The 25,670-nt window shown below is 32.2% G+C and overlaps 4 protein-coding genes across 7 annotated transcripts; 3 read left to right on the forward strand and 1 right to left on the reverse strand.

The window, feature by feature from the left end:
* Window positions 1–2,479: 2,479 nt before the first annotated feature.
* On the forward strand, window positions 2,480–6,060 carry LOC109799383 (Transport protein particle (TRAPP) component). Its single transcript, XM_020359928.3, has 8 exons — window positions 2,480–2,638; window positions 2,790–2,878; window positions 3,199–3,262; window positions 3,929–4,006; window positions 5,094–5,170; window positions 5,263–5,329; window positions 5,431–5,538; window positions 5,742–6,060. The coding sequence occupies exons 1-8, from the start codon at window positions 2,567–2,569 to the stop codon at window positions 5,769–5,771; spliced, it is 585 nt and encodes a 194-aa protein (XP_020215517.1). The 5' UTR covers window positions 2,480–2,566; the 3' UTR covers window positions 5,772–6,060.
* A 1,604-nt stretch (window positions 6,061–7,664) lies between these two features.
* LOC109799375 (endoglucanase 1) lies at window positions 7,665–11,182 on the forward strand. The gene is made up of 7 exons (XM_020359916.3): window positions 7,665–8,146; window positions 8,232–8,441; window positions 8,929–9,129; window positions 9,223–9,315; window positions 9,419–9,580; window positions 9,697–9,808; window positions 10,408–11,182. Exons 1-7 carry the CDS (start codon window positions 7,913–7,915, stop codon window positions 10,902–10,904), a joined length of 1,509 nt encoding a protein of 502 aa, XP_020215505.1. The 5' UTR covers window positions 7,665–7,912; the 3' UTR covers window positions 10,905–11,182.
* A 7,193-nt stretch (window positions 11,183–18,375) lies between these two features.
* LOC109803186 (Myb/SANT-like DNA-binding domain protein) lies at window positions 18,376–21,520 on the forward strand. 4 transcript variants are annotated; one of them, XM_020364644.3, is made up of 5 exons: window positions 18,376–18,529; window positions 19,105–19,442; window positions 19,528–20,067; window positions 20,156–20,728; window positions 20,839–21,520. In XM_020364644.3, exons 2-5 carry the CDS (start codon window positions 19,128–19,130, stop codon window positions 21,313–21,315), a joined length of 1,905 nt encoding a protein of 634 aa, XP_020220233.2. In that variant the 5' UTR covers window positions 18,376–18,529; window positions 19,105–19,127; the 3' UTR covers window positions 21,316–21,520. The 4 variants fall into 4 exon arrangements, with proteins under 4 accessions (XP_020220233.2, XP_020220250.2, XP_020220240.2 ...); XM_020364661.3 differs by having other exon boundaries at window positions 19,531–20,067; XM_020364651.3 differs by lacking the exon at window positions 18,376–18,529 and adding an exon at window positions 18,536–18,788.
* Window positions 21,521–22,257: 737 nt separating this feature from the next.
* Window positions 22,258–25,027, reverse strand: LOC109798623 (uncharacterized protein At2g39920). The gene is made up of 5 exons (XM_020358965.3): window positions 24,891–25,027; window positions 24,553–24,709; window positions 23,284–23,728; window positions 22,801–23,001; window positions 22,258–22,528 (listed from the first exon to the last, which is right to left on the reverse strand). The coding sequence occupies exons 2-5, from the start codon at window positions 24,614–24,616 to the stop codon at window positions 22,345–22,347; spliced, it is 894 nt and encodes a 297-aa protein (XP_020214554.1). The 5' UTR covers window positions 24,617–24,709; window positions 24,891–25,027; the 3' UTR covers window positions 22,258–22,344.
* Between the last annotated feature and the right edge of the window lie 643 nt (window positions 25,028–25,670).

Below are 25,670 nucleotides of genomic sequence, written 5' to 3' on the forward strand. Positions count from 1 at the left end.
TGTTAACATACATAACTAGCCTCTAATAAGATTAGCCCATTGACTATCCTTCAATTACTATGTCCCTTCCAATACTTAATTAGGGATTTTAACCTCCAACCTTGTACCTTACTCAATTTAGTCACTTGTACACATATGACTCGACCTAACCCCTATACAAATCAACATTTGGCCACTTTTAATCAGTATAACTTGACATAACCCCTATACTATGGTCACTTTATAGACAATATGACTAAACCTTACCCCCATATCGCATTAACTAAGGTTTTGGAGGAGACTAAATTATCCACTTTAAGAGTCAACTTCTCAATAATGATTTTTCAACAATTGGGCTTGTAGAACACCAAAATAATATCCTCCAATGGGACATCCAACTTTTAAAACAATTTATCATCTAACCCTAAGTCAATCAATACAACACAACTCAATGCCTTAAGCATTTTTAACACCATCGCCTCAACGTTAAATCATCAATATACATTATCCTATATCAATTATATAGAACTATCAACATATACCAACATATAACTCTCAATAGTTAAATCATCAATATACATTATTTCAAATCAATGTATGAAAAACTAGCACCATATGTCATCATACAACATGTAATAAATTCAACTAACTTATACATGTTCAACACTTAAACAATAAAAATAAACACATTCTCGTCAAACAATCCATGTTTGATGCCATTTTCCCCAAGCCCGACATGAAACAAGTCATAGAGCCTTTGACTTGTCTATGGCCGACACCAATCTACTCATGCCTAACGTGGACTAGACAAAGAGCCTGTGTTGCACTCATGTCTAATGAGGTCAAAATTTACACCCAACCACATTTCAGGCAGAAAATCTTTGTCTGACTCACGTTTGATGTTGTCTAGACAAAGAGCTTCTATTATAATCATGCTAGGCATTTCTCAATTTAGGATTTGACATCACCAAGTGAAAGAGCTCTCCTCTTACTCATGTCCAATGCTATTGATTTCGCGCTTGGGGTCAATGAGACAAAGAGCCTCTAACTCGTGGCATGCCCAACACCTTGTATCTATGCCAAACTTAGTGATGAATTATGAACTTGGAAGATTCACAAATTTTCCCAAACCATTTGAAGCTCAAAAGAATCCAAGCATGAAATACAACAAAACACATTTACACTTCACAAGCAGCTCAATTCCAACCAAAAGAACAACATGCAACTGACAAAATACTTTGATTCATCAATTTCTATTAACATGACAAGAAAACACCAAAAACCACCAATACATATAATTCACCTTCCAATTCATCAATCCAACCACCAATTTAGCGAAATCAACCACAAACAACTCCACAAAATTCATTAAGATACAAAATTCTAATCTCCCTTACCTTGAGTCAATCAACTGAGAAGAAATGATGAAAAAAATGTGATTCCACACATTTTCGACTAAAAATTCCTAACTCTAGGAGCTTGAATCTCTAAATAAGTTACCTCATATCAAGTGTAGGTAAGGAGTAGAAAAAGGATTTAATAAGGAAAGATGAAGAAGAAATCTTTGGTTTCTAGAGACCTTTTCTTTAGCTTCTTTATAGTTTTTTTTTAAAACATAAACTTATGATGTTTATGTCTTAAGAAAAATCTTATATACCCTTTCTTAAGTTAAATCAACCTAACTCAATTTGAGACTATCTTAGAGATAATTTAATTCTCTCGTGAGCCCCTTGACCCCTAGAATCCTGAAACAACAATGATAACAGCAAATCAACGATTTAACATATAATTAAATAAAATACCTAAAACATTAGTAACTTCTTATTTAGTTCAAATTTTCATTTATTATATCTATTTATGAATTAAATTTTATTATTTTAAAATAAAATATAAATAATAAAAAATAATATTATAAATAAAATTTATTATAAATTTTAATTTATACCTATTATAAAGAAGATATATTTTGGTAACCACTGTTTTGGTCTCCACTTTTTAGTAAACTATTATACCCCTTAAATTTTTATACGTAACTATTAGAGACACGAACCTTTCTAATTACATATAATACATATTTAACTTGTAAAATGTACAAATTAAAATATTAGTAATTATTAGCGCAATATGGATCACTACCAAACAAATAAAGAAACAATTTTAGATATCACAAATAATTATTTTAAATTTTTTTACTAATATTTAGAAATGTTACGTGAATATAAAATATATAGATAATTGTAAATATTATTTGAAATAATTATATAATTTTTTTTTCGTGAAGGTCATGTACTCTATTAATAAATATATTAATAATTAAAAAAATGTCACATGCTAGTAAAAAATTAAAAACTAAAATAATAATTTAAAGTTATAAAGATGAAAAAACAAAGAATTGTTTTTTCTAAAATAAAATCAAAACATGCACATATTTAAGTCAACAATATATTTTAATTAATTAATTTTTTATTGTTAAGGAGTTTTCAATGCAAAAATACTCTAAAAAATTTTAAATCTTGAATACATAGCCTAACAAAAATGAAAGGGTACCCAAATCTCCGCTAACCTAAGAAACAGAAGCAGGAAGAGGATGATCGGCGTCGGAAAGATTAAGCAGTACGGTAACGTCCTCGACAAGCCCCTCACCAAGGGCAAGCAAGAGGTCCTTTATATTCCCAAACACTTACTCGATCATATCGATTTTTCTTCTCTGATTCTCTTTCAACCACTCGATCAATAACGCAGATCTCGCCTTATTCACAACTTTGATTACGCGTTTCAAATTCTACGGCTAATTTGATGTGTTTCTGCAGGTTAGTTTGAGTGCATTCGCGTTCTTGTTCTCGGAGCTTGTTCAGTACAACCAAACGCAGGTCGACAACATTGGCGAGCTCGAACGAAGGTCGTTGTTTTCCTCTTTCATCGGTTGCAAGAGAAACTCTAATTTGGTTTTGTTTCAGTTTCCCCATAAGTTTTATTGAGGATGATTTGTTTCCCTGGATCCGTGACAGTAAACACTTGATCTAACCTTTTAATTATAACTCAATGGTGCCTTCTTACTTTGTTTGAAACTTACGAAGCTTGAAGAGATGAAAACACTAGGCAATGTGAAGTAAAGACTGGTTTGGCTTGAAAACGCCATTTTCTGATGCTTTGTTATTGTAATGTATGTATTCAAATTGACGGCAATTGGATTAGTATTTAACAATGTAAATCTACCAGACTGGAGGATGCTGGATACGCAGTTGGGGCGCGGGTTCTTGAGCTGCTTTGCCACAGAGATAAGGTATGGTTGCTATCACAAGTTTTTGTAAACGTTTTCTTTGTTTTTCATAACAGAATTTAAATATCAAGAAAATCAAATTTAGTAATTCTGGACCCTGATAAGAGGAGATACTGGACTATAGTTTAGTTTACTGGACTAAAGCGCGAGGTTGGAGCCTTGATGGGGAAGAAAACACGTGGGTTTATATCATCCCTCATGATATCCGAGCCTGGGGCAATTTCCTAACTATTTATACACTTTATATGCTATTTGATTATGATTATTTGGTATTGAAAATTTGTTACTAACAAAAAGTCTTATCAGTGTTTGTGCAACCCAGCCATCCATTATTATAATCAACAATTCTTAATTTACCGACTAATAGAGGTCATTTTTACATTATTTCTGTCTTAAACAGACTCATCCACTCTTCTGGCATGCTAACATTCTATCTCTGAAGTGAGAGAATCCATGCAAATCATATGTTCTGTCAATAGTGTTTTGTCCATTTAATATCATGGTTCAAAGATGAGCTTGTAAATTCATTGGGCCAGCAAGTTAATTGTTTGCGTATATTGAAAAATGAAAATTGACACTTGCTGATTTGAGTTTGGCCATGTGGGTGGAATATCTTGTGTTTTTGCATGAGGTTAGTGTGATTGATATAGATTTGTTCTGAAACTACAGGGAAACAGAAGGGAGACACGGCTGTTGGGTATTCTTTCTTTTGTACACAGTACAGTGTGGAAAGTATTATTTGGAAAGGTGAGCTCCTTTATCAAAATTTGCTTATGTTCCCTCATTACCCCAATTTTATCAATTTGAAAAGGTGAATTAAATTTAAATGTCGTGTTACAAAATGACAAGAAACATCCTTGCTTACAGACATGAGATTTTTTAGTTTTTGATCATTTGTCATTCTGTTATGGTGTGGCATTTCTAGACTGGCAAAAAGGTTTTGCGAAGTTCTGTGAGAAGAAATACTCACATTACTATCTTGAAAATGAGATTATCTTTGTGAGGCATGCATAAAAGGACAAGATAGATTATTTTATAAAAAAAAAAAAAAAAAACTGTTGTGATTGTTCATTCTTGGAAGTTATGATGGTTGGATTCAGCAAGCTCGTGGGGTTTTTTTTTGCAGTAATTTAACCAGTGATCCTTAAGGTTTACCTTGATATGGTCCTTGGGATTTGAAGTACTATATATCACTTCCAAGACAAAGGCCCATTAAATGTTGAACATATAAGTATATAGTGGTTTTATTTTACATTCTATTGGTCAGAGTGTTATATTCCGCTACTCATGGATTGAACAGACCACGGCTTTGGTGCTGGAGGGCATATTGGGTTGGATTGATCATCATCATGTTTGCTTATTTAATATTTATACAACGAATTATTAATACATTTGATACAATCTTGGTTCTTGATCAACCAGTATATTATATTACAATCTTGGTTCTTGATCAATCATATATTTTGGCATGTGCGTTATATATCATGATATCCCTGTGTCTTTTAAAAGTTTATATGTATGGTTCACTATGCAGATCTAGTGTCAGAGAGCTGAAACACGTAAATAATGTATTAGCTGTGAAAATTATTCAATACCTGGGCATATGTTTTGTAGTTATAAACTTATAATCATAATCATAATCAATGGTGCAAGAGATGTGACTTGTGCCAAATGGAGCATTATTACCAATTTTTTTGTAACAATCAAGTACTATTTCTTCTGTTGTGGCTGCTTCATATACTTGTTTTCCTTGGAATGTAAAGTTCGCAACTATATTAATTTTTTAGCAGCTCCCTGAGTTTCAATGTGTTGTTTTTTATTTGTCTTATATCAGGTAGCCGATTCACTGGAGAAAGGAACTGAACATGAAGATGAATACATGATTAGTGAAAAGGAGCTCCTAGTAAACAAGTAATTTCAGTCTCAATATTTTATTTGACTGTTACACATACTGGATTTTTGTTCATCAATTAGTAATAAGCATTTTGATCTCTGATTTATAGATTCATTTCTATCCCAAAGGACATGGGAACGTTTAACTGTGGAGCATTTGTTGCTGGAATAGTACGGGTAAGTGCTTCTTTGCTTTGTTCAGTTACTGTCAACTAGTTATCTGATTCTTGTAGAAAGGTTCAATCAGTGGTTTTCTTTTGTTTCATTCATCAATGAAGGGCGTTTTGGATGGTGCTGGGTTTCCTGCTGTTGTAACAGCTCATTTTGTGCCCATGGAAGGTCAACAACGACCACGGACAACAATTTTGATAAAATTTGCTGAAGAGGTACATTGTCATTGATTTTTTTTTTCTTTTTATTTTTTTAAAGTGTACAATATTGGCAATAAGGTTTGAACCTAGGTCTTGTGCTTGCTACTCAAACTCCCTTAAATTTTGTCTTTTGTTAATCTCATGTCATTGGTTTTGCTTGTCATGTGTACGCATACATTCACAACTGATGGTTTCCTTTTTGGGTTTCTATCTTCCAGGTGTTACGAAGAGAAGCAAGATTAGGCTGATGTTTATACCAAGAATTTTCAATTAAGATATTTGTAATGCTGTACACCAATATAGAAAGATGTGGAACTTACACCTCTGCATGTGAAAAAGTAACTTAGGATTTTCACCAGCCTACCCTATTGATTTGTCCTTTGAACTCGGGCTTTTAATTCTAATGTATGTTATGCTTTGGAGTCGGGGAATTATCCTTACTGAATTACGTTGTACAAAAAATCTCGTGTTGTTGCTATTAATTTCAATTTCTCCACATCCTTAATATAATTGATGGAATAAAAATCTCCTATGGAATCTACGGTATCTCCAAAGTTCAAATTTTGGTATGTTTTTGAAAAATAAAATTGAACACAAAATGAAATTAAAAAGGTCAATTTAAAAGTTAAAAAGTTATTGAAAAATGAAAGTTTATTAGTTGATTAAATTAGAAGTATTTGGTAGATTTAATTTTACATCTATATAAGAAACAAATTGATTTTTGTCCTAATTAAAAAAAAATAAAAACTCACTTTTAGATGTATTAATTATTATAATAATTAAAGGAAACAAAATGTTCATCAATGTGTCCTTTTTGTTTTTTGGTAGAACATCAATGTGTCCTTTAATTATGTGTTATATTACTATTCAAACCATTTAATTATAAAAGTATTTTAGATTAAAATTAAAATTTATTATATATTTAAATGAAACTAACTATCTTAACTAATATTTTTAGCGGTTTCGGTAAATTAATTTTTTTTCCTTATATAAAGAATTGGAAGGAATACAAATTATACATAATTCATTTACAGGTTCATCTTGTTAAATTAGCCATTTTTATCGATAGTGATCAGACTATTCTCTTCACCTAGTGTGACTTAGATTAGATTATCAAATTTTGTCATGATAAATAATACGTAAATTTAACCATAAATCCTAATTGAGGCGTGTGAAGCAGGATATCTTCCCCTAATCCAAACTTTGTTTTTTGGTAGAAATAATAAAAAAATAAATTAGCGGGTTCTTGGGATTAGTCCAGTCAATTTTCCGAATCACGGATGTTAGAATACGAGTATCAAATGACAAAATCTAAATTCAAAATTAAAAATTTAATAAACAAGAGGTAGGAGGAGCAATGAGAATTGGGGTGGAGTAAAACCCAAAATCATGGCGCATCTCTTTCGCGCATTGCAATTTAGAAGATGCTGCACTTCTTTTCCCTCTTCCCACCGAAAGAAATGCAGGAATCCTTGACCATTCATGTGAACATCCCTATCACGTGATATATACTACCCTTCTTCTCATTGGCTTTGTGCCATTACAAAATTCATTAAAAATGTTCTCATGCAAACCTTCCTTCACCTTTGCTATGACTTGCTACTCTCTCGTGCCCTTCAACTTGGCTCCTCATGTGACTCTAGTTTTGAGCCCGTGACTTCGTTGCTACAGACAAATTACACTTTCTTATTCTTTTCCACGCCTCAAATTTTGGCACCCCATATACCTAACTTAACAAATTTAAGAATTTCCTGCCGTAAGTTATGCCAATAGTAACCCACAGTAACATCTATATTCTAACAAAACGTGCATTTAGAGTATCTATTGCCGAAAACCATAAGCTAATCCCTACAAAAATCTATTGAAGTGACTAACTTCTTCCAACGGATATTCTTTTGTACACAAGAACCCAGAGTCGTGAAGACATGTTTAAAGAACATAGTTATTTGCCTACATGTTGATTATGGACAAAATTTAGATACAGTATTATAAACTTTACTTCCTTAATGCGTCTAAATGTTTAATATAATCCTTTATTATGCATATTACTAAAGTGAAAATTTTCAGTTATGGTAAGAGAATAATATCAAAATCACCTATAATCTTGTATGTAAGTTTCATCCTAAGTCTTTTTGTTGATCTATATTCTTGTGAAAATGGCCTTTTTAGCTCAAGGATCCAATAATATGGATAAAGCAGTCACATATTTGGACTTTCTGCTAGCCCGATTTGTCGCAGTTGATCATGTGACTGTGACCAGTGAGCATTAACGTCAAGTTAACAAATTAACCTCCCAATTTTCTACTTCTCCTGCTTTATAAATACTATCATCCATTTCCACGTTCTAAACAAACCATCACTCCATTCTGTAATAATTCTGCCACTTAATATGCCAAAAGGGATGGCTTCAGTCACCACCACATTTTCACTAATGTTGCAGTTTCTGTTCCTAACATTATGTTGGTTTGGTCAGCCAAGCTTAGCTTTCACACGGCAAGAGTATCACGAGGCTCTTGAGAAATCCATTCTCTTCTTTGAGGGACAAAGATCAGGAAAATTGCCTTCCAACCAGCGACTAACATGGAGGGGAGATTCTGCATTGTCTGATGGCTCTTCTTATCATGTATATATATGTAAAATTTAGTTTAAATTAAATTAAAACTGGCTATTTTTGCTCATACAGTTTAACCACGATTAATCTTGTTCAGGTGGACCTAGTAGGAGGCTATTATGATGCTGGAGATAACGTCAAGTTTGGGTTGCCAATGGCCTTTACCACTACATTGTTAGCATGGAGTGTGATTGAATTTGGAAGCTCAATGCAGGAGCAGATTGAAAACGCTAGAGCTGCTATCAGGTGGAGCACGGATTACCTACTGAAGGCAGCCACCACCACCCCTGACACATTATATGTCCAAGTGAGCAAACTTTAATTGCTAACAAACTTGTATGATTAAAATGAAGTATATAAGTGGAGAATAATATTTATCTTAGAGATCAATTTTGTAAGATTGAGTTAGGCTCAAACTTATCTTTTTAAAATAGTATTATGCTTAATTTGAACTTAATTAAATCTTGCAAGACCAACATGTAAATAAGTCCATAAAATTTTCAGCTGTTTTATCTAAATCTTTAAAGTTGGTTACTTATTGTCATTTTAGTCTCTAAATATATGTTAATTACTTTATTCATGTTGCATGTAATTATCTATAAATTGTACTTTTATGGATTTTTTTCTTAATTTTTATTTTCAAGGGTTAATACGAGACTAAAATAGTCTTTTACCTGAAAAACTTGTACGAAAATATAAAACTAGTGCATTAGAGAAAGCCAAACATGTAGAATCTCAAAAGATATTGTCCGTTGTCCACAACAACTGCCAACTTGAACGGATAATGCTTACAGGTAGGAGACCCTAACATGGATCACAAATGTTGGGAAAGGCCTGAAGATATGGACACACCCCGCAACGTGTACAAGGTATCAGCTCAAAACCCAGGATCAGATGTAGCAGCAGAGACAGCAGCTGCATTGGCAGCTTCTTCAATAGTATTCAAAGATTCAGATCCCACCTATTCCTCCAAGTTGCTTCAAGCAGCCATCAAAGTATATATATATATAATAAATAATCTGTTCCCCCATTTTCATTTCGTGCTAAGTGTACAATTTACTAATTATTTTGTCAATGTTACTTTGCAGGTATTCAATTTTGCAGATCGTTACAGGGGTTCTTATAGTGACTCTCTTAGTTCGGTTGTGTGTCCATTTTATTGCTCTTACTCTGGATACCATGTAAGTTGTAACACAATTCTACTTAATTGCGTTTTATTTAAATTTGAAATATATCAATCACATGTATGTATGGCTTATGTTTTGAACATGTGGTTGCAATTAGGATGAGCTTCTGTGGGGTGCATCATGGATTTATAAAGCCTCGGGAATTAGCTCATACATACAATATATACGATCCAATGGCCACATATTAGGTGCAGATGATGATGATTACTCCTTCAGTTGGGATGACAAGCGACCTGGGACCAAAGTCCTGCTATCCAAGGTACCCTTTTTGCTTGGCTCTCATTACTTTTATTAACTTCATTTTCTTAGGCCCTAAATGACATCACACACATGAATATGACTTAAAAGGTTTGTTTTGCACGGACACGGTGACAGGAATTCCTGGAGAAAAATTCTGAAGAGTTCCAATTATATAAGGCACATGCAGACAATTACATATGTTCTCTAATGTCGGGTACACCAGGTTTCCAAGCTCAGTACACAAGAGGTAGCAATCCGGATTATTTAATATTTATCCTCATGGTTCAGTTAGTAAAAAACTATATACTTTTAAAAAAAAAAATCTCATCTTTAGTAATTTTGTGAATTTTATAAAATAACTTTTAAAATTACAAGTTTTATCATCTAATTTTTAAAATTTTAAACATTTTATTTTATTATTTCGTTAATTGACTAACATGACATATTATATTATATTACATTAGTAATCCATGTCAACAATTAACATATTACACAGACAAACAATATTTTACATTAATAATCAATGTGTTACATGAGTGTCAACTATTAACATCATATACTCAATTAACAAAATAATTAAATGTGCAAAATTTCATTAGAATGTTACAGTGGACATGATGAAAGTTAGAGTGTGATACTTTCCAATAATTATTTTTTCCATGTTTGATTTCTTGATTAGTGCCAGCCACCAATTCATTATTTAGAACTTTCTTACCTGAGTGAAAACAGATTTGCTTTTGGTACAAGATAAATCTGAAAAAAAAGGACTTCAAACAAATTTTGTTACAATTGAAGAAAGAAAAAAAAAATTGCATGTGAGCATGAATGTTTTTTTTTTATTTGCAGGGGGGCTTCTATACAAAGGGAGTGAGAGCAATTTGCAATACGTGACATCGACGAGCTTCCTTGTCCTGACATACGCCAAGTACCTGAACTCAAACGGTGGTGGTGTCTCATGTGGGAGTTCAAGAGTGACGGGGCAAAACCTCGTAACACTGGCTAAGACACAAGTGGATTACATTCTAGGCAACAATCCCAGGAAGATGTCTTATATGGTGGGTTTTGGGAGTAGGTATCCAATGCATATCCACCACAGGGGTTCCTCTCTGCCTTCCCTGCACGCCCACTCCCAGCATGTTTCCTGCAACGATGGCTTTCAATACCTCTATTCTAGTTCGCCCAATCCTAATGTCCTGGTTGGAGCCATAGTTGGTGGTCCCGATAGCAGTGACAATTTCTCTGATGATAGAAATAACTATCAACAGTCAGAGCCAGCAACCTACATCAATGCACCCTTTGTAGGTGCTCTTGCCTATTTCTCTTTCCAAACCCCAAGCAATTAGGTTTAGAATCATTAAAAAAAAAACAAAAAACACTACTGTAGGTTATCCAACTACTTCCTACACAGTTGATAGACACATGAATCTTTGTTAAGTGAGTTGCTTTGATCTCATGAATGGAAAACACTTTGTTAATGATCATATGTATCAAAGGAGACTTTATTCAAAAACTAGCTTATTTTACTAATTTTTGTATTTTGAAAAGTAGTAGTGTGGATTAAATATACTAATAATAAAAAAGTTGTCTCAAAATAATTGATGCTTATATTTATTTGACTTTATTACTCTTTTTTATTTATGTTTTATAGTTTTATCTATTTTTTTACTTTATTTTGAAACCATATTTTCTACCACCTGACATTTTTAATTTTACATGTTTTTTTTATTATGTTGATCGGTTGTTTTATATCATTAATTTGACCGTAAATATAACACATTAATTAACACAAATATATTTATATGATAAATATAAATTGTTATTTATGTTGGGTGGGAGTGTTGTTAGGAGTTTTTATTTGACAAGCAGATTTAAAATAATATTTTTATTAAAATATAAATTATTTATCACAAATCTAAAATATAATTTATATGTTTAAAATATATTTATACAAGTTTTAAATATTTTATATATTCAAAATTAACATTTATATATATAATTTATTATAAATTTTAATTATATATTATAAATATGTATATACATTGCATAAATTATATATATATATATATATATATATATATTAATTAAACGTAAACTTTTATTTTACGCTATAGTATTTTAATTTTTTTTTAACTTTTTATATAATTTAATTTTTATTTCTCATATTTATTTAGAAATTAAATTTTAATATTTTAAAAATAAATTTGACTAGAGAAATATTTTAAATAATATAATTTGTTTTTTCTGTCTATCATGTTTATATATTAACAAATTTTAATAATTTTTAAATAAATTATCAATAATTAAAAATAATTTTTTTGTCATTTCATAATTTATTTATTATAAATTTAAAATATAATTTATACGTTTGAAAATATTTATTTATATAAATTTAAAATAATTTATATATTTAAATATAATATTTATTATAAACATAATTTATTATAATTTTTAATTAGATATAATAAAATTTAACAATTTTATATTATTAGGCATCTTTATATTTCGTCATGTAAAATCTAAGGTTACTAAAGTCTTTTTAATAACATAAGTTCTTTTGTATTTTTTTTTAAATTTTAAAAATAAATTTTGTTTGAAATCCTAACTGAAATTATAATAAAAAAGAATATTTTATTTTATAACTAAATTCTAAATTCTAAACCTTCATCATCATTCTCTAATCTTTATAGATATTTCATTTTTCTTTCTCCACATTTTCACATAAAGGATTTCTTTAATTAATTTCTTCTCGATACAATTTATTTTTATTTTTTAATTTTCTTTTTTACTTATTCTCTTAATTTTCATTATTATAAAAGTTTCTATTCATTTAATTTATTTTCGTGTGCTACTTCATATTTATCTTATATGCTTTTTTTTTCATGTACTTTTTCTTCTATGCAACACAAAATCACACAAATAGGTTTGCATAATTTTTTTATCGATACAATCCTTTTTTCCTTCTTACTTATTCTCTCGTTTTTTTTATTTTCAAATTTTCTATCAATTTTATTTTTTGATTTTGTGACATCCTTTATTCTGCATACTATAATATATAAATAATAAGCTAGCTAGCATAGGCAAATTCTCCTATCTCTCTCTTTATCTTAGGCCACCAAAACATTTTTTTAAGGTCTTAGTACATCCAGGTCTTAGTACATCCTAGTGGCTCTTGGATGGATACCAAGGCTACTCTTATGAAATTCCTCAAGCATCATCTTTTTAAGCTCAGGTACACAAGGAATACATAACATATCCTTAAGCCTCAACACTCCATCTACACCAACTCTAAACTCACTCTTTTTCTCTTGGTTCAACTTCTCTACCTGACTTAGCAAGAAAGGATCAATGTTCTAACCCTTTCTAATCTCATGTATTAGGCTATTGGTCATTCTCAAGATTTCCAATCTAATACTTCTAGGTGTGAACTCAAAAGCCAAACTAAAGTCTTTAAACTCTTCTAACAAACTAAGCTCTCTAACCATTAAAGTAAACACCTAAAAGGATTTCCTATTCAAAGCATCAACCACTACATTGACCTTACCAAGGTGATAACTAAGCTCAAAGTCATAGTCCTTAAGAAAATATGACTATCTTCTTTGTCTTATGTTAAGATTTTTTTAGTCAAATAGATACTAAAAGCTATTATGGTCACTAAATATCTCAAATCTAGATCCAAACAAGTAATGTCTCTACAACTTTAATACAAAAAACTATGACAACTAACTTTAGGTCACTAGTAGGATAATTTTGTTCATGGATTTTTAACTGCCTAAATGTATAAGCTATTACCTTCCCCTTCTGCATAAGCACACCCCTTAAACTCATCTTAGATACATCATAACATATTACAAAGGTCTCACTAGGGTTAGATAAAACTAAAACAGGTGCACTGGTGTTAATCTCCTCTTAAGCTCTTGAAAGTTTTCCTCACACTTAAAGTCCACACAAAAGGTTGGTTCTTCTTAGTCAAGTTGGTCAAAAGCAAGGCTAACTTAGAAAAACCCTCTATAAAACCTCATATAATATCCAACTAATCCTAGAAAACTCCTAATCTCAAAAATTGATTTAGGTGTCTTTCACTCAAGTACAACTTCTACCTCAGAAGAATCTATGACTATTCTTCCCTAAAAAATTACATGAACTAAGAAGCTAACACTACTTAGCCAAAACTCACACTTAAACAACTTAACATATAGTTGTTTATCCTTAAGGGTTTGTAACACTATCATAAGATGGTTGGTATGTTCTTCCCTAGACTTGGAGTATATAAGGATGTCATCTATGAAAACCACTACAAACCTATCAAGGTATGGGGTGAAAGATTCTGCTCATGTAGTCCATGAATACTCTAGGTGCATTAGTCACATCAAAATGCATAACTAAATACTTATATTACCTATAATGGATCTTAAAAGTAGTCTTTGGAATATCCTTATACTTCATTCAAATTTGGTGGTAACTTGATCTCAAATCTATCTTACTCAACACACAAGCCCCAACTAATTGGCCCACAAGGTCATCTATCCTAGACAAATGATATATCTTCTTAATTGTAACTTTGTTAAATTGACAATAGTTTACACACAACCTCATACTCCCATCCTTTTTCTTCACTAACAACACAAATGCTCCCTAAGGTGATACATTTGGCTTAGTGAAATTCTTTTCCTGAAGCTCTTCTATTTGTTTCTTAAGTTCAGTTAACTCCTTAGGGGACATCCTATAGGGTGTTGTAGATATGGTGCGATACTAGGTATCAAGTATATGGAAAACTCAGTCTGTCTCTAAGGTGATAAGCTAGACATGTCCTTAGGAAAAACCTCAAGAAACTCACCCATTAAAGGGATCTTACTAAGCTCGTTATCCTTCACAAATTTTAAACAAGCAAGGATCATGTATACACTATTATTTTCTTTTAAACAAGTTTTTATCTTATTAGTACTATTAAAAATTCCTTACTTTTACTCTCACCAAAAGATATGAATTTTTCAAAGTAGTTGAATAGGACGTGATTGGAAGATAATCATTTCATTTTGAGAATGATATTTAGTTGACTAAGAGACAAACAGATAAGGTTAACTAGAATTTCAAGAAGAACTTACAAAGGACATTATAAAAGGCAATAAGAATATAAACAAGACTACAAGTTGAAGTTGTATGAAGATGATAGCTTAGGAAAATGTAACTTACATAACGTGTTCCATATATCATAATTGAGGAAGTATATCCATGACTCGAGTCATGTGGTGGAGCACAATGTTGTTCAGGTGAATGATAATTTGACTTATGAAAAAAACCAGTAGTAGTTGTGGATCGTAAGGAGAAACAGTTGAGGGGCAAAACCATTCATCTTGTCAAAGTTGTTTAGGATGTGGCCACAAGTGAGACTATATGGGGGTTGAAAGACAAGATAAAGATTCAATATCCATTTCTCTTCCCAAGTAAATTGATTTTTGGGGACAAAAATTTTTGTTGGGGAAAATTTTAATATTATCATCTCATAACCCCGTTGTTTGATTTGACAGTTGTTGTTGAAAGTTATAGGACTAGGAGACCTTGAGGATACATTGATCTTTGGAGGGTTGCCGTAGAGATAAATGGAGCCGACTCAAGAAAGGTATAAAAAGAAATTTTTTAAAAAGGAAGCTCATAACTTACGTTTTTCAAGAACTCTATAGAGAAGCTAAAAAGAAGTTTTCTCCTTCTTCCCTTTTTCTTCTTCCTTCTTACTAGCCTTTCCTACCATTTTCTCAGCTAATCCTAGTAGTTATGGGCTAGAATCCAAGCTTATGGAAGCAGAATATTCAATTCATAGTTGCATGAGGTTCCTTCTCTTCTCCTCTTGTGGATTTAAGTCTCCAAAAGGTAAGGAAAGCTGTGATTTTGAATTCAGGTGTGCATTCTATGGTTGTGATAAATGGAATTAATTAATTAAAGGTGTTAAGTGATTGAATGATGAAATTGAGAGGGTTTTGTGGGTTTTTTTTTTTGTTTAAAGGGTGTTCATGGAGGTTCATGCTTGATTCTTGATTGAATTATAGTTGCATGTTGATATGATGATGAAATCTTATTGTATAGGCTATATAAATGTTGTTTATTGTGTTACATGTTATTGGAATTTGTTGATTTTTAGGAGATTAAGCGAAATCAAATTCTATTCAAATGCAAAATCTGATATTGTGTCGAGCGTGCCTTCAAGGCATTAGGCAAGACTTTAAAGAAAAATCTTTGTCTCAATCACGTTGGGCACAAGATCGATAATGTTAGACATGAGGAGAGAGACTCATCTCAGGTTGGAATCTCATTGGACTTGGGTTGAATGATGTTGAGTATGAGGAGAGAGACTTGTCTTTGCTTGGGTTCATGTTAGATGCTAGTGTGTGGTGCCGAACGTGAGTCAGGCGGATAGCCCTTTGCCTGATCGGGGCTAGGTATGGGTGTTTCCACACCAAGCACAAAAGTCTGGGGTACTCTTTGTCTCAATCATGCTAGGCGCAAGTGGTGTGATGTCGGGCATGGGTGAGATAGGGTGCTCCTTGTCTTAATGGTGTCGGGCACCTGACGAGTGGTGTTAAGTGCAAATTGTATTATGAAAAGTTGGTTGTTAAAGATGTTTTACAATTGATGAATGATGAATAAGTTGTATAAGTGACATTGTAAGATGTTATATGTGTTGATATGTAGTAAGTTGAACATGTTGCAAAGTTGTAAGTTATTTTAGTTGCTTAAGCTGATTTATGATGTTGTTCAATCAAAGTTGTGAATGTTGCAAGGATCTATGATATTGTTTAAGTTAATATGTTGTAATTTTCAAAGTGTTGTGTGTTGTTAAAGTTGATAGATTGAATCTTGAAAAATGATAAAGCTATTATGTTGATAAGCTATAAATAAGTGGATTAGATATATGTCTTAGCTACAATATATAGAAACTAGAGATGAGTTAAAGATGTTTTTGAACTTAATATCTCATTGTGTGAATATACATTGCAGTGCTTTGAGGGCTCGATTGAAACTCTTTAGTGCATAAGTTGGCCTCTGAACGGGTAAGTTATTTTTTAGTTGTCTCTTCTAGGTTCTATGTGGTATTTGTGTGTGGGTAAGATCAAAACAAACATGTATAAAGCAACGAATCGAGTAAAGTACTAGGTCAAGGACTTTGTCTCTAACCTAGTAGTAAAAGGTTATGGTATTTGGAAGGTAATCAGTGTGTTAATCCCATAAGTGGCTTAGTGTTGCAAACTAATGTCGTGGTAGGCTCATACCAAAACTATTCTATCTTGACATAATATCATACTTCCTTATTTCAGTGGAAAAACTTGATAAATCAATCTAGCTTATTCTAGTCGTTGTTTTAACCTTGTGTTAGCCGTTGTTTCTAGCCTCAGTGTTAACCGTTATTTGTGATATTATACTAACTGTTGTGATTCAATAGTGTCACACCACATAAACTACTCACCATAAGATGTAGGAAATCTTTGTTGTTGACATGCATGATAACGCATTAAATGTGATGTATACGTTGAAATGTTGAATACACTAATGTTAATTAAGTTGTTATGCTGAAATTGCTATTATGATGTGATTTATTGCATGTTGATACAAGGGTGATGTTGATTTCATGTTGATTATGTGATAGTAGTTAAAATATGTTTAATGTTGATTATATGTTGAATATGCTATGAGAATGTTGTTTATAAGTTGTTATGTTAAATTCTTTTCATAAGCTTATCCTATGTTTTCCTTGTAATTGAAACTACGATGATTCTACTTGGTATGAGAACATGAAAGGATTAGCAGGAAGACTTATAAAGTTTGGAGGATAGGCACATTGGAGGTGTCTAGTTTTGTTGATAGATACTTTTGTGTAGTTAGATTTTATATAGATGTTGACCAACACCTAAGTTTATTTTGCACCTAGTACTATATTTTGTATTGGCATATATATATAATTGATACTAGTCACTAGTTGTATTATAACGGTTAGTGTTGATATATGTTATTTAGTCTTCCGTGTAATGTTTGTTTAGTAGTAGTATACTAACATATTGAATCGTTATAACTAATAATCATAAATTAGTATTATTATTTTTCATTTCAATTTTTTTTATTATATATTTATACATCTCCTGTCATACCTATTAACAATTAAACTTCTATACAAACTTTTATCCAACTAATATGTTTTTTAGTTTCAGAATAGAACTAAACAAACTTTTATTGGAGGCATTTTTCCTAAATAAATTGACCAAAGATTAAATGAATGTGTCATTTGTATATAAAACATATTTGAGTTCAATAATAAAAATGTGTTATTCAATAGCAAATTTTTAATATTTATATCTTTTAACAATTTTTTATTTTAATTATTTTAGTTTATTTTTCCCTTTAACATGTAGATATAAGAAAAACGAAATTCACGCTTCTATTAATGTGTTCTTTGATAATAAAAAATCAATATATGTTCTAATGATATCTACAATTTTTTTTTAATAATTTATAACAAAAATTAGTATATATTTATCTTTTAATATTGTTTTTAACTTATTTTTAATATTATTAAACTTTATATATATATATATATATTATCGTTAATTTTTAATTATAACTAATTAAATATAAAATCACTCATCTTATAAAATAAACTGTAAATAACACGAGAATTGAATATAGTATATATAACATTTATGGTTCTCATAGAAAATATATATTTTTTGTCAGTTGAAAATTAGAAAAGACCTTGGGCTCTCTCAACTTGGGTCGTGAACAAAACTAACTTCAGGTCCATTACTAAATAGGCTTCATTTGCAATCGAATGATCATAATAATAATAATAAGAAAACAATGCGTGGGAGAAAGTTTTAGAAGCTAATCGCAGGGGAAAAAGAACAAAACAAACGTATCTCGAGTTTCCGAAGCGCTTACGACCATCAAATTCACGTCCGAATGCAGCATTGTCCTTGAAGTTCAGGTGTAACACTTCGCCTTTTTCCTCTCACTCCCTCTAATCCATTTTTCCCCAAATATTTTTTTGACTCGTATACCTAGTCGCGCATGCATACATAGTACCAATTCAACGTTTTTAATTAATCTTTTCTCTCCCTCTCTCTCTCTCTCTCTCTCTCTCTCTTTTTTTTTTTTTTCCTCTTTCAATTTTAGTCCCATTATCACTGAATTCCTTTTCCCCCCCATACTTTGATCCCTATTATCATCAGAGCAAGCACGTGCATGTAAGTGAATCATATCCATTTGAGGTTGCAAATATCTGTTTTTTTTTTTTTTTAATTACTATTCTTTTTGTGTCAAATTTACATTCTTATTCATCTTAGGAAAAAGGGTTTCTACCCACTCAAGAGTTATTCTAGTTTTAATAGTTATTGCTGCATATACTAATTATGCAATATGTTCTTATTCTTTGGGGGTGTGATTGGTAGAGATACAAATGAGAGAATTGAAAATAAGGATTGGAGCTTGTTGTATTTTGTCAAATTGGAGTTGGTTGGTTTGATTGTTAGTTTCTTACTAGTAAATTGCATGCGAAAATAGGAGAACGTTTTCATGATACAAGGATGTCCAGTCCAGCTTCAAAAGCCAGTTGGACACCTGGATTCCATAGAATATTTGTTGATTTATGCCTTGGAGAAATGCTGAAGAATGAGCCCGGGTCGACGCGAATTACCAAGGCGGGTTGGAGGAACATTGTTGGATCCTTTTATGCAAAGACTGGTGTGAGATATGACAAAAAGCAATTTAAGAATCACTATGATTCTACCAGAAAGCTATGGAAAGTCTGGGTCAAGTTGACTGATGATAGTAGCATGAAGTGGGATCCAGAAACACGAACGTTCGGTGCGTCCGAGGAAGACTGGCAAAATTATGTAAAGGTATGGATAGTGATTATTTATGTTCAGCCAAGATTGTAAGATATCTTCATGATTTCAGATTAATAGTATTGAAACCATCTTGTAGCAGGTGATACCAGAAGCGGCACAGTTTCAGTCTAAGGAAATCCAGTTTAAGGACAAACTGGATATCATCTTTGATGGAGAAAATCATATCGAGGAAATGAAAAGGCTTGCAAGTCTCAAGCGGCAACATGATGCTTCAGCTACATCTACTTTGCGCGGAAAAGAGCGGGAGAAGAAACGCAAGAATGTTAGTAGGGATTATGAATCTGATAGTACCATTATGGTTGACTATGTGCCAACACCAAAAGCGTCTTGGACACCTACATACCATAAAATATTTGTTGACTTGTGCATTGAAGAAACATTGAAAGGGAACAAGTCTGGAACACATTTTACCAAGGAGAGCTGGAGGAATATTGTTGGATCCTTTACTACAAAGACTGGGATGAGATATGACAAAAAACAAATTAAGAATCACTATGATTCAACCAGAAAACTATGGAAAATCTGGGATAAGTTGATTGGTGATGATAACATGAAATGGGACCCACAAACCAATAAGTTTGGTGCTTCTGAGGAAAACTGGCACAATTTTATAAAGGTATTCAGGGTATTAAGTAATATTCATTTAATATAGTAAGAGAACTTCATTGTTTTGTACTAATAGTAATGAAGTCATTTTGTCACAGGCATTCCCAGAAGCTGCACAATTTCGGTTTAAGGAACTTCAGTTTTCTGACAAATTAAACATCATCTTTGATGGAGCTATGCCAACTGAGGAAATGATAACGAGGCTTAAAAGGCAGAATGATGCTTCAGCTACATCACGTGGAAAAGAGCGAGAGAAGAAGCGTAGGAATGTTTTTCGGGATTGTGAATTAAAGAGTGCCATTATGGTTAATGCTATCCCAATCAGTACAGTTCCAAGTGAGCAGAGCATGTCTAGTTCATCACATCCCAAGGTCAAAGCTGCATGGACACCGTCAGTGCATAAGATCTTTGTTGATCTATGTCTCCAAGAGACATTAAAGGGGAATAAGCCTGGGACACATTTCACGAAGGAAGGTTGGAAGAACATTATGGATTCATTTTATGCAATAACTGGTTTGAATTATGGTAGATTACAACTTAAGAATCACTGGGATTCTACCAAGGAACAATGGAAAATTTGGTGTAAGCTTATTGGCACCAGTTACATGAAATGGGATCCATCTAACAAGAAATTTGAGGCTAGTGAAGAAGGCTGGATTAACTATTTACAGGTATGTTAAATTACTAACTGCATGTAGTTTGTATGCCTTGCGAGTTTCCAAATCTTACGGAAGTTCATGATTTCCACTTTATTAATTTCACATTTGTGATTTTGGTATAGGAAAACCCAGAAGCTGCGCAATTCCGCTTTAAGGAACTACAATTCACTGACATATTGGAAACCATCTTTAATGGAACTACTGTTACTGGGGAGACTGAACCTGCTGCTTTGCAACAAAGGAAAAGTGATGATAGCGTTATTACTTTCCCCTTGCACTCAAAAGAACTCGACACAGCCAACTTAGACGTGAAAATTGAATGTCGTTGTGATGCTGTTGCATCAAGAAATGGTGTCAGTATTCAAAAGAATGCTAGCGCAGTTTCATCCACTGAAAGCAAACGTAATTATAGTATCGGTGAATGCATTGAATGCCTTGATAAAATGGAAGAAATAGAGCAAGGAAGTGATCTTTACATGTTTGCTTTAGATGTATTTCTTAAGCAGGAATATAGGGAAATTTTTCTGCAATTGAAGAAGTCTAATTTGAGGATATCGTGGTTGCAGCGGCTTCAGTCTGGTGGTCCACCTTCTCTCTAGGTTTTTGTCATACTTTAATATTTTCTTGTTACAGTACTTTGTAGAAGGTGGACTTTAGGCAGTGGTCTGTTCCTAGCAATACGGTGATGGTAGAAATTTTCAGGGGTACTACAAATGTGAGTTACTTGGAAGCTTAAAAGTGTATATCGATAACTCATTGATGTAATAATACAATAGCTCATAAATGATAGTGGAGTTTCTTTTCCGCCCGTTTTCAAACCTCTAGATATTATTTGGTGCTTGTTTGTTCGGTATCAAGTTGATTTGGATCTGGGTCAACTTGAAGCAACACAGGCCTGCTACTGCTTTATTTGTTTTCTTTTGACGTGAATTTGCAGGCTTAACGCGATATACAAACATATCAAACGCGCACTTAGTGCATGTTTGCTTGCATGTCTTTGATGTACGCTCAAAATTAAATTCAAAGCTTTGATGAAAAAGTTATCTAAAGTAGCCTCATTTTGGACGTGGAAAACCACGTCAAGAATGCATGACCAAACATGCGCGATCATTAAGCATTCCAAAGGAACGTGGAACAAGCATTTCAATAATTTATTGAATACAATAACTGTTATGGATATTTTGCACGTTGCATTCGGTATATCTCACTTTGGATGCGTAAAACACCTCGCATGCCCATGCTTGGAATACTAGAAATAGAATCATAATAGTTAAATATTATGAAATCTGAAATATTTCAATATGTGATATTTTATGTATAATTTTAGGATTTTTTTAATATTTTTTATCAAGCATTAAGATTTCTATATAAGAAAAGTTACAGCTTAAAAAAAATGATAATATTGTATCTAACACATCGGTGTGCAAGGATCTACGACTAAATAACAAACACGTCTCTAGGTTGGAGAGCCGTTCTATGCCTCGAGTTAATATTAGATTATGTAGTATTGATGTTTAATGTGTACCAAGAACAAGCCTGAATTCAGAGAATAAGAACCTTTTTAACTGAAAGCAACTCTGTTCCTGAAGGATGAATAATGAAACTAACGTTCAGTATCTATGCACTATCTACTTCTCAAACTTGTCACATAGAGTGTTTGGAAGCAAAAAATTTCGCACTCCGGTCTCTGGAATGGTAATGGCATCCATATGGCTGCTTATGATACATTTTATTCGGAAGCCCTTCTTCCTTATCACATTCCTTTGCATAGAAAAGTACTCATACCCTTTGGTAGGATCTGAATCTTCTGCTCTGCAAAAATGCAAATCATTGGCAGTATAAGATTCAGTTCTTATATTACTTTTGGTAAAGCAAACTAAGTTTGCAAATATGCATCTCTAAAATGCTTTTGAAAAAGGTAACTTAAGTTGTAGCCTGGTAGATAATCATATCTAATATTAATGTTACATTCTGAAATGTTACAGCATCTCTACAATATGAAATTTTAAGCATAACCGATTGAGAACCCATAAGGCAACAAGGCTAGATATTGGATATACAAAATGAACATTTTATCATTATACCTCATCATCAAGGCAGACCAACTTCTTAATCCCGCAGAGTCAAGATGATTAATGGTTACATTTCGGCGTGTTCCAGGCTCTCTTGATAACAGAATTATAGACCATCCACCGGTTTGAAGGTACATGTATAATCTAGAAACAAACATGAGTTTTACATTTTTTGCCTCTTCAATACAGTTGCTAGTGCTGCCATTGTAAAACCTAAACCAAAAGAAACTTCTTGTCAAGTTACATGCGATGCAATAACAGATAATGAATGTCAGCATCCAGTTGGAAGAACTACATAAAGAGTCTAAATTAATAATCAACAGAGCTTTGAATAGCAAGAGATATAAATTGGTAAGTCGATACAAGTTGGTCTAACAACCCACAAATAAAAAAATTAGACAACACGATGCCAATTGTATCTGATGTCATCTTTTTCTCTTTTTCCCTATATTTTATGTCATCCTATGTTAGGAAACATTAATTGCAAGAAATCACCTGAGAAACGAATTGGAAGAATAAGAATTCCGAGGAAAAATGTCATCTATGTCCATCAAAACTACATCCAAACCATCCTCTGAAGGTCTTACACTCTTGAAGTAATCATCAACCACAGACATAGTCAAATCCAACTCTCTAGCATATTGACCTCCTTTGATATAGTGTACATCCAGGTCTCTGCAGATTTTAGGAAGATTATATCCTTCTAAGTTATTGATCTCAGCATGCAGAGAATACACTCTGCAATAACTGTAATAGTCATTTATATTCAGAAGCTCGATAACTCCGGTGGTTTTACTTTGACAGGATTGCAGCATAATCACCAAGGAAATCACCAAAGTAATCAGTAGAACTCCAAGGGTGACAAGTGAAGCAACAAAGATTGTTGCGGTAAAAGATTTCATGTAGAATCCTGATTCTAGCTCATAATGGCTTCCCGTATCTGTGAAAACACAAAAGAAAAATATACAATTAGATGATGGTAAAAAGGATAAGATAGCCTAGAACAAGCTCTGTATTATTATCAAGTCATGACATTCCTTAGGTAAACTAGTTCAACTTGAATCAAATCAATTGATGAGTCCAATCTCTGCCCCACTCCCTCCTTTTTTATTTTTATTTTTTTTAATCTTGGTGGGGAGGACAAAGTTGGGCCAAGCTCGGACAAAGGAGGAGGGTTGTGTTAGGTCCTCAACAGTAAACATAAAACTCGTTAATATACATAACATGGATCACTTAGCTTTAACCAAGTCGATCAACATATGTGATTCAAGTAGTCATCCTCACCCTGTGGAATAACGATTTGTTTGGATAAATTTCTTTAGAAGTATTTTTAGAAAAAAAAATAAAAATAAAAATAAACTTCTTTTTAAAATTAGTTTATGTTTAAATTTAAAGTAAGATTTAAAAAATAAGACAGCTTCTACAAATTAACTAATAAGACAGCTTCTACAAATTAACTATCTTATATATTCGATAATTTTAGTTACTCTTCTCATTTTTCTCTCCTAGAGTGTTTCTCCGATAAGTTTACCTAAACATGACTATTACTTCTGTTGTTGGTTGGGGAGGACAAAGTTGTGATCCCAAAAAAACACTACTTTTTACAAGTTAATCCTTTGATGACTACGATAATTGCATATAGTAAGTACACGGAATAATTACAGAACACCAAGCATTAATCTATTTAGGGGCAGGTTCCACAATATATGATGGCGTTTCTTCGGTCATTTATATCTAAAGAATGACAAAATTGGCATTACATACCAGAATCATCCGAGAGACCGTGTGCAGAGTACTGCTGTTCCATTTGATGAGCATAAGCAGACATAGCTTCAATATTCTGCAAGCTAATAGATAATTGGAACCTATAATCCAATTCAAGTAACACCTCCACTTTCTTTCCAGGTGCCAAAGGTATAACCTATTATTATTTAACAAGGAGTCATTTGGTCATCACTCATAACCTCAAATTCAAAAGCATCAACACAAGGGTCGGAGCTAAGCAATTTTCATTGAGGAGGGGCAAAAAAATAACAAAACTTTATTCTAATTTTCAAACTTTCATAGGGAGATGAAATTATAATGTGAAATGAGAAAAGCACCTGAGAAAGACATCACTCTGTGCCAAAACAAAAATCTTACGAAAGAACGAGGATAAATAACTTGATTAAGAATGTCAAAACAAATGCGTTGCCATGCCATGGATATTTCGCGGCTTCTCCGTTGAATGAATCACTGTACTTACTGTGATTAGAGATTCTGTGTTCACAATCCAACGGTTAAGATTTTTAAGTTTATATTTTATTAACTTTTAATATATCAAAAGTGAAATTAACGGTGAGATTTTGTGCAGTAGCATTAGCGATCGCAGACAATGCAGACGCGCAAGGAAGCTTCCTTTATTTTTAGGCGTCTTTCCTTTGTTTTGTTTTGCCTCTATTGAGTTTATTTTATAAAATATGTTAAATTATAATGTTTAAATTCAGAGAAAAACATATTATTACAAGAATATAAATATAGAATAAAATATAATTGAAACAAGAAAATTATTAAGGTTAAGTGTATGTATAAATAATTATATCTATAATTTATAATTAATTGAAAATTATAATTATTGACTATCTTGAAACAAATATTTTATATCATGTTTTAACATGAAAATTTATTATATGGTATTTAATCTTTGGCGTGAGACATTTGCCTTAAATTATATAAGTTTTAACGCTCATAAAAATATGACACAACTCAAGTAAATTCGTCTTTTATAAATAAATATACATGTGTTATAAAAGAAATGAAATAATAAAAAAATAATATGAAAAAATCTTACTGGTACCGTAAGAGAATTAATTTTTTTATAAGTACATATGAATTAAATAATT

This window comes from Cajanus cajan, chromosome 3, assembly GCF_000230855.2.
Source record: "Cajanus cajan strain Asha chromosome 3, NIPB_CcT2T_4, whole genome shotgun sequence".
Classification (NCBI taxonomy): Eukaryota; Viridiplantae; Streptophyta; class Magnoliopsida; order Fabales; family Fabaceae; genus Cajanus; species Cajanus cajan.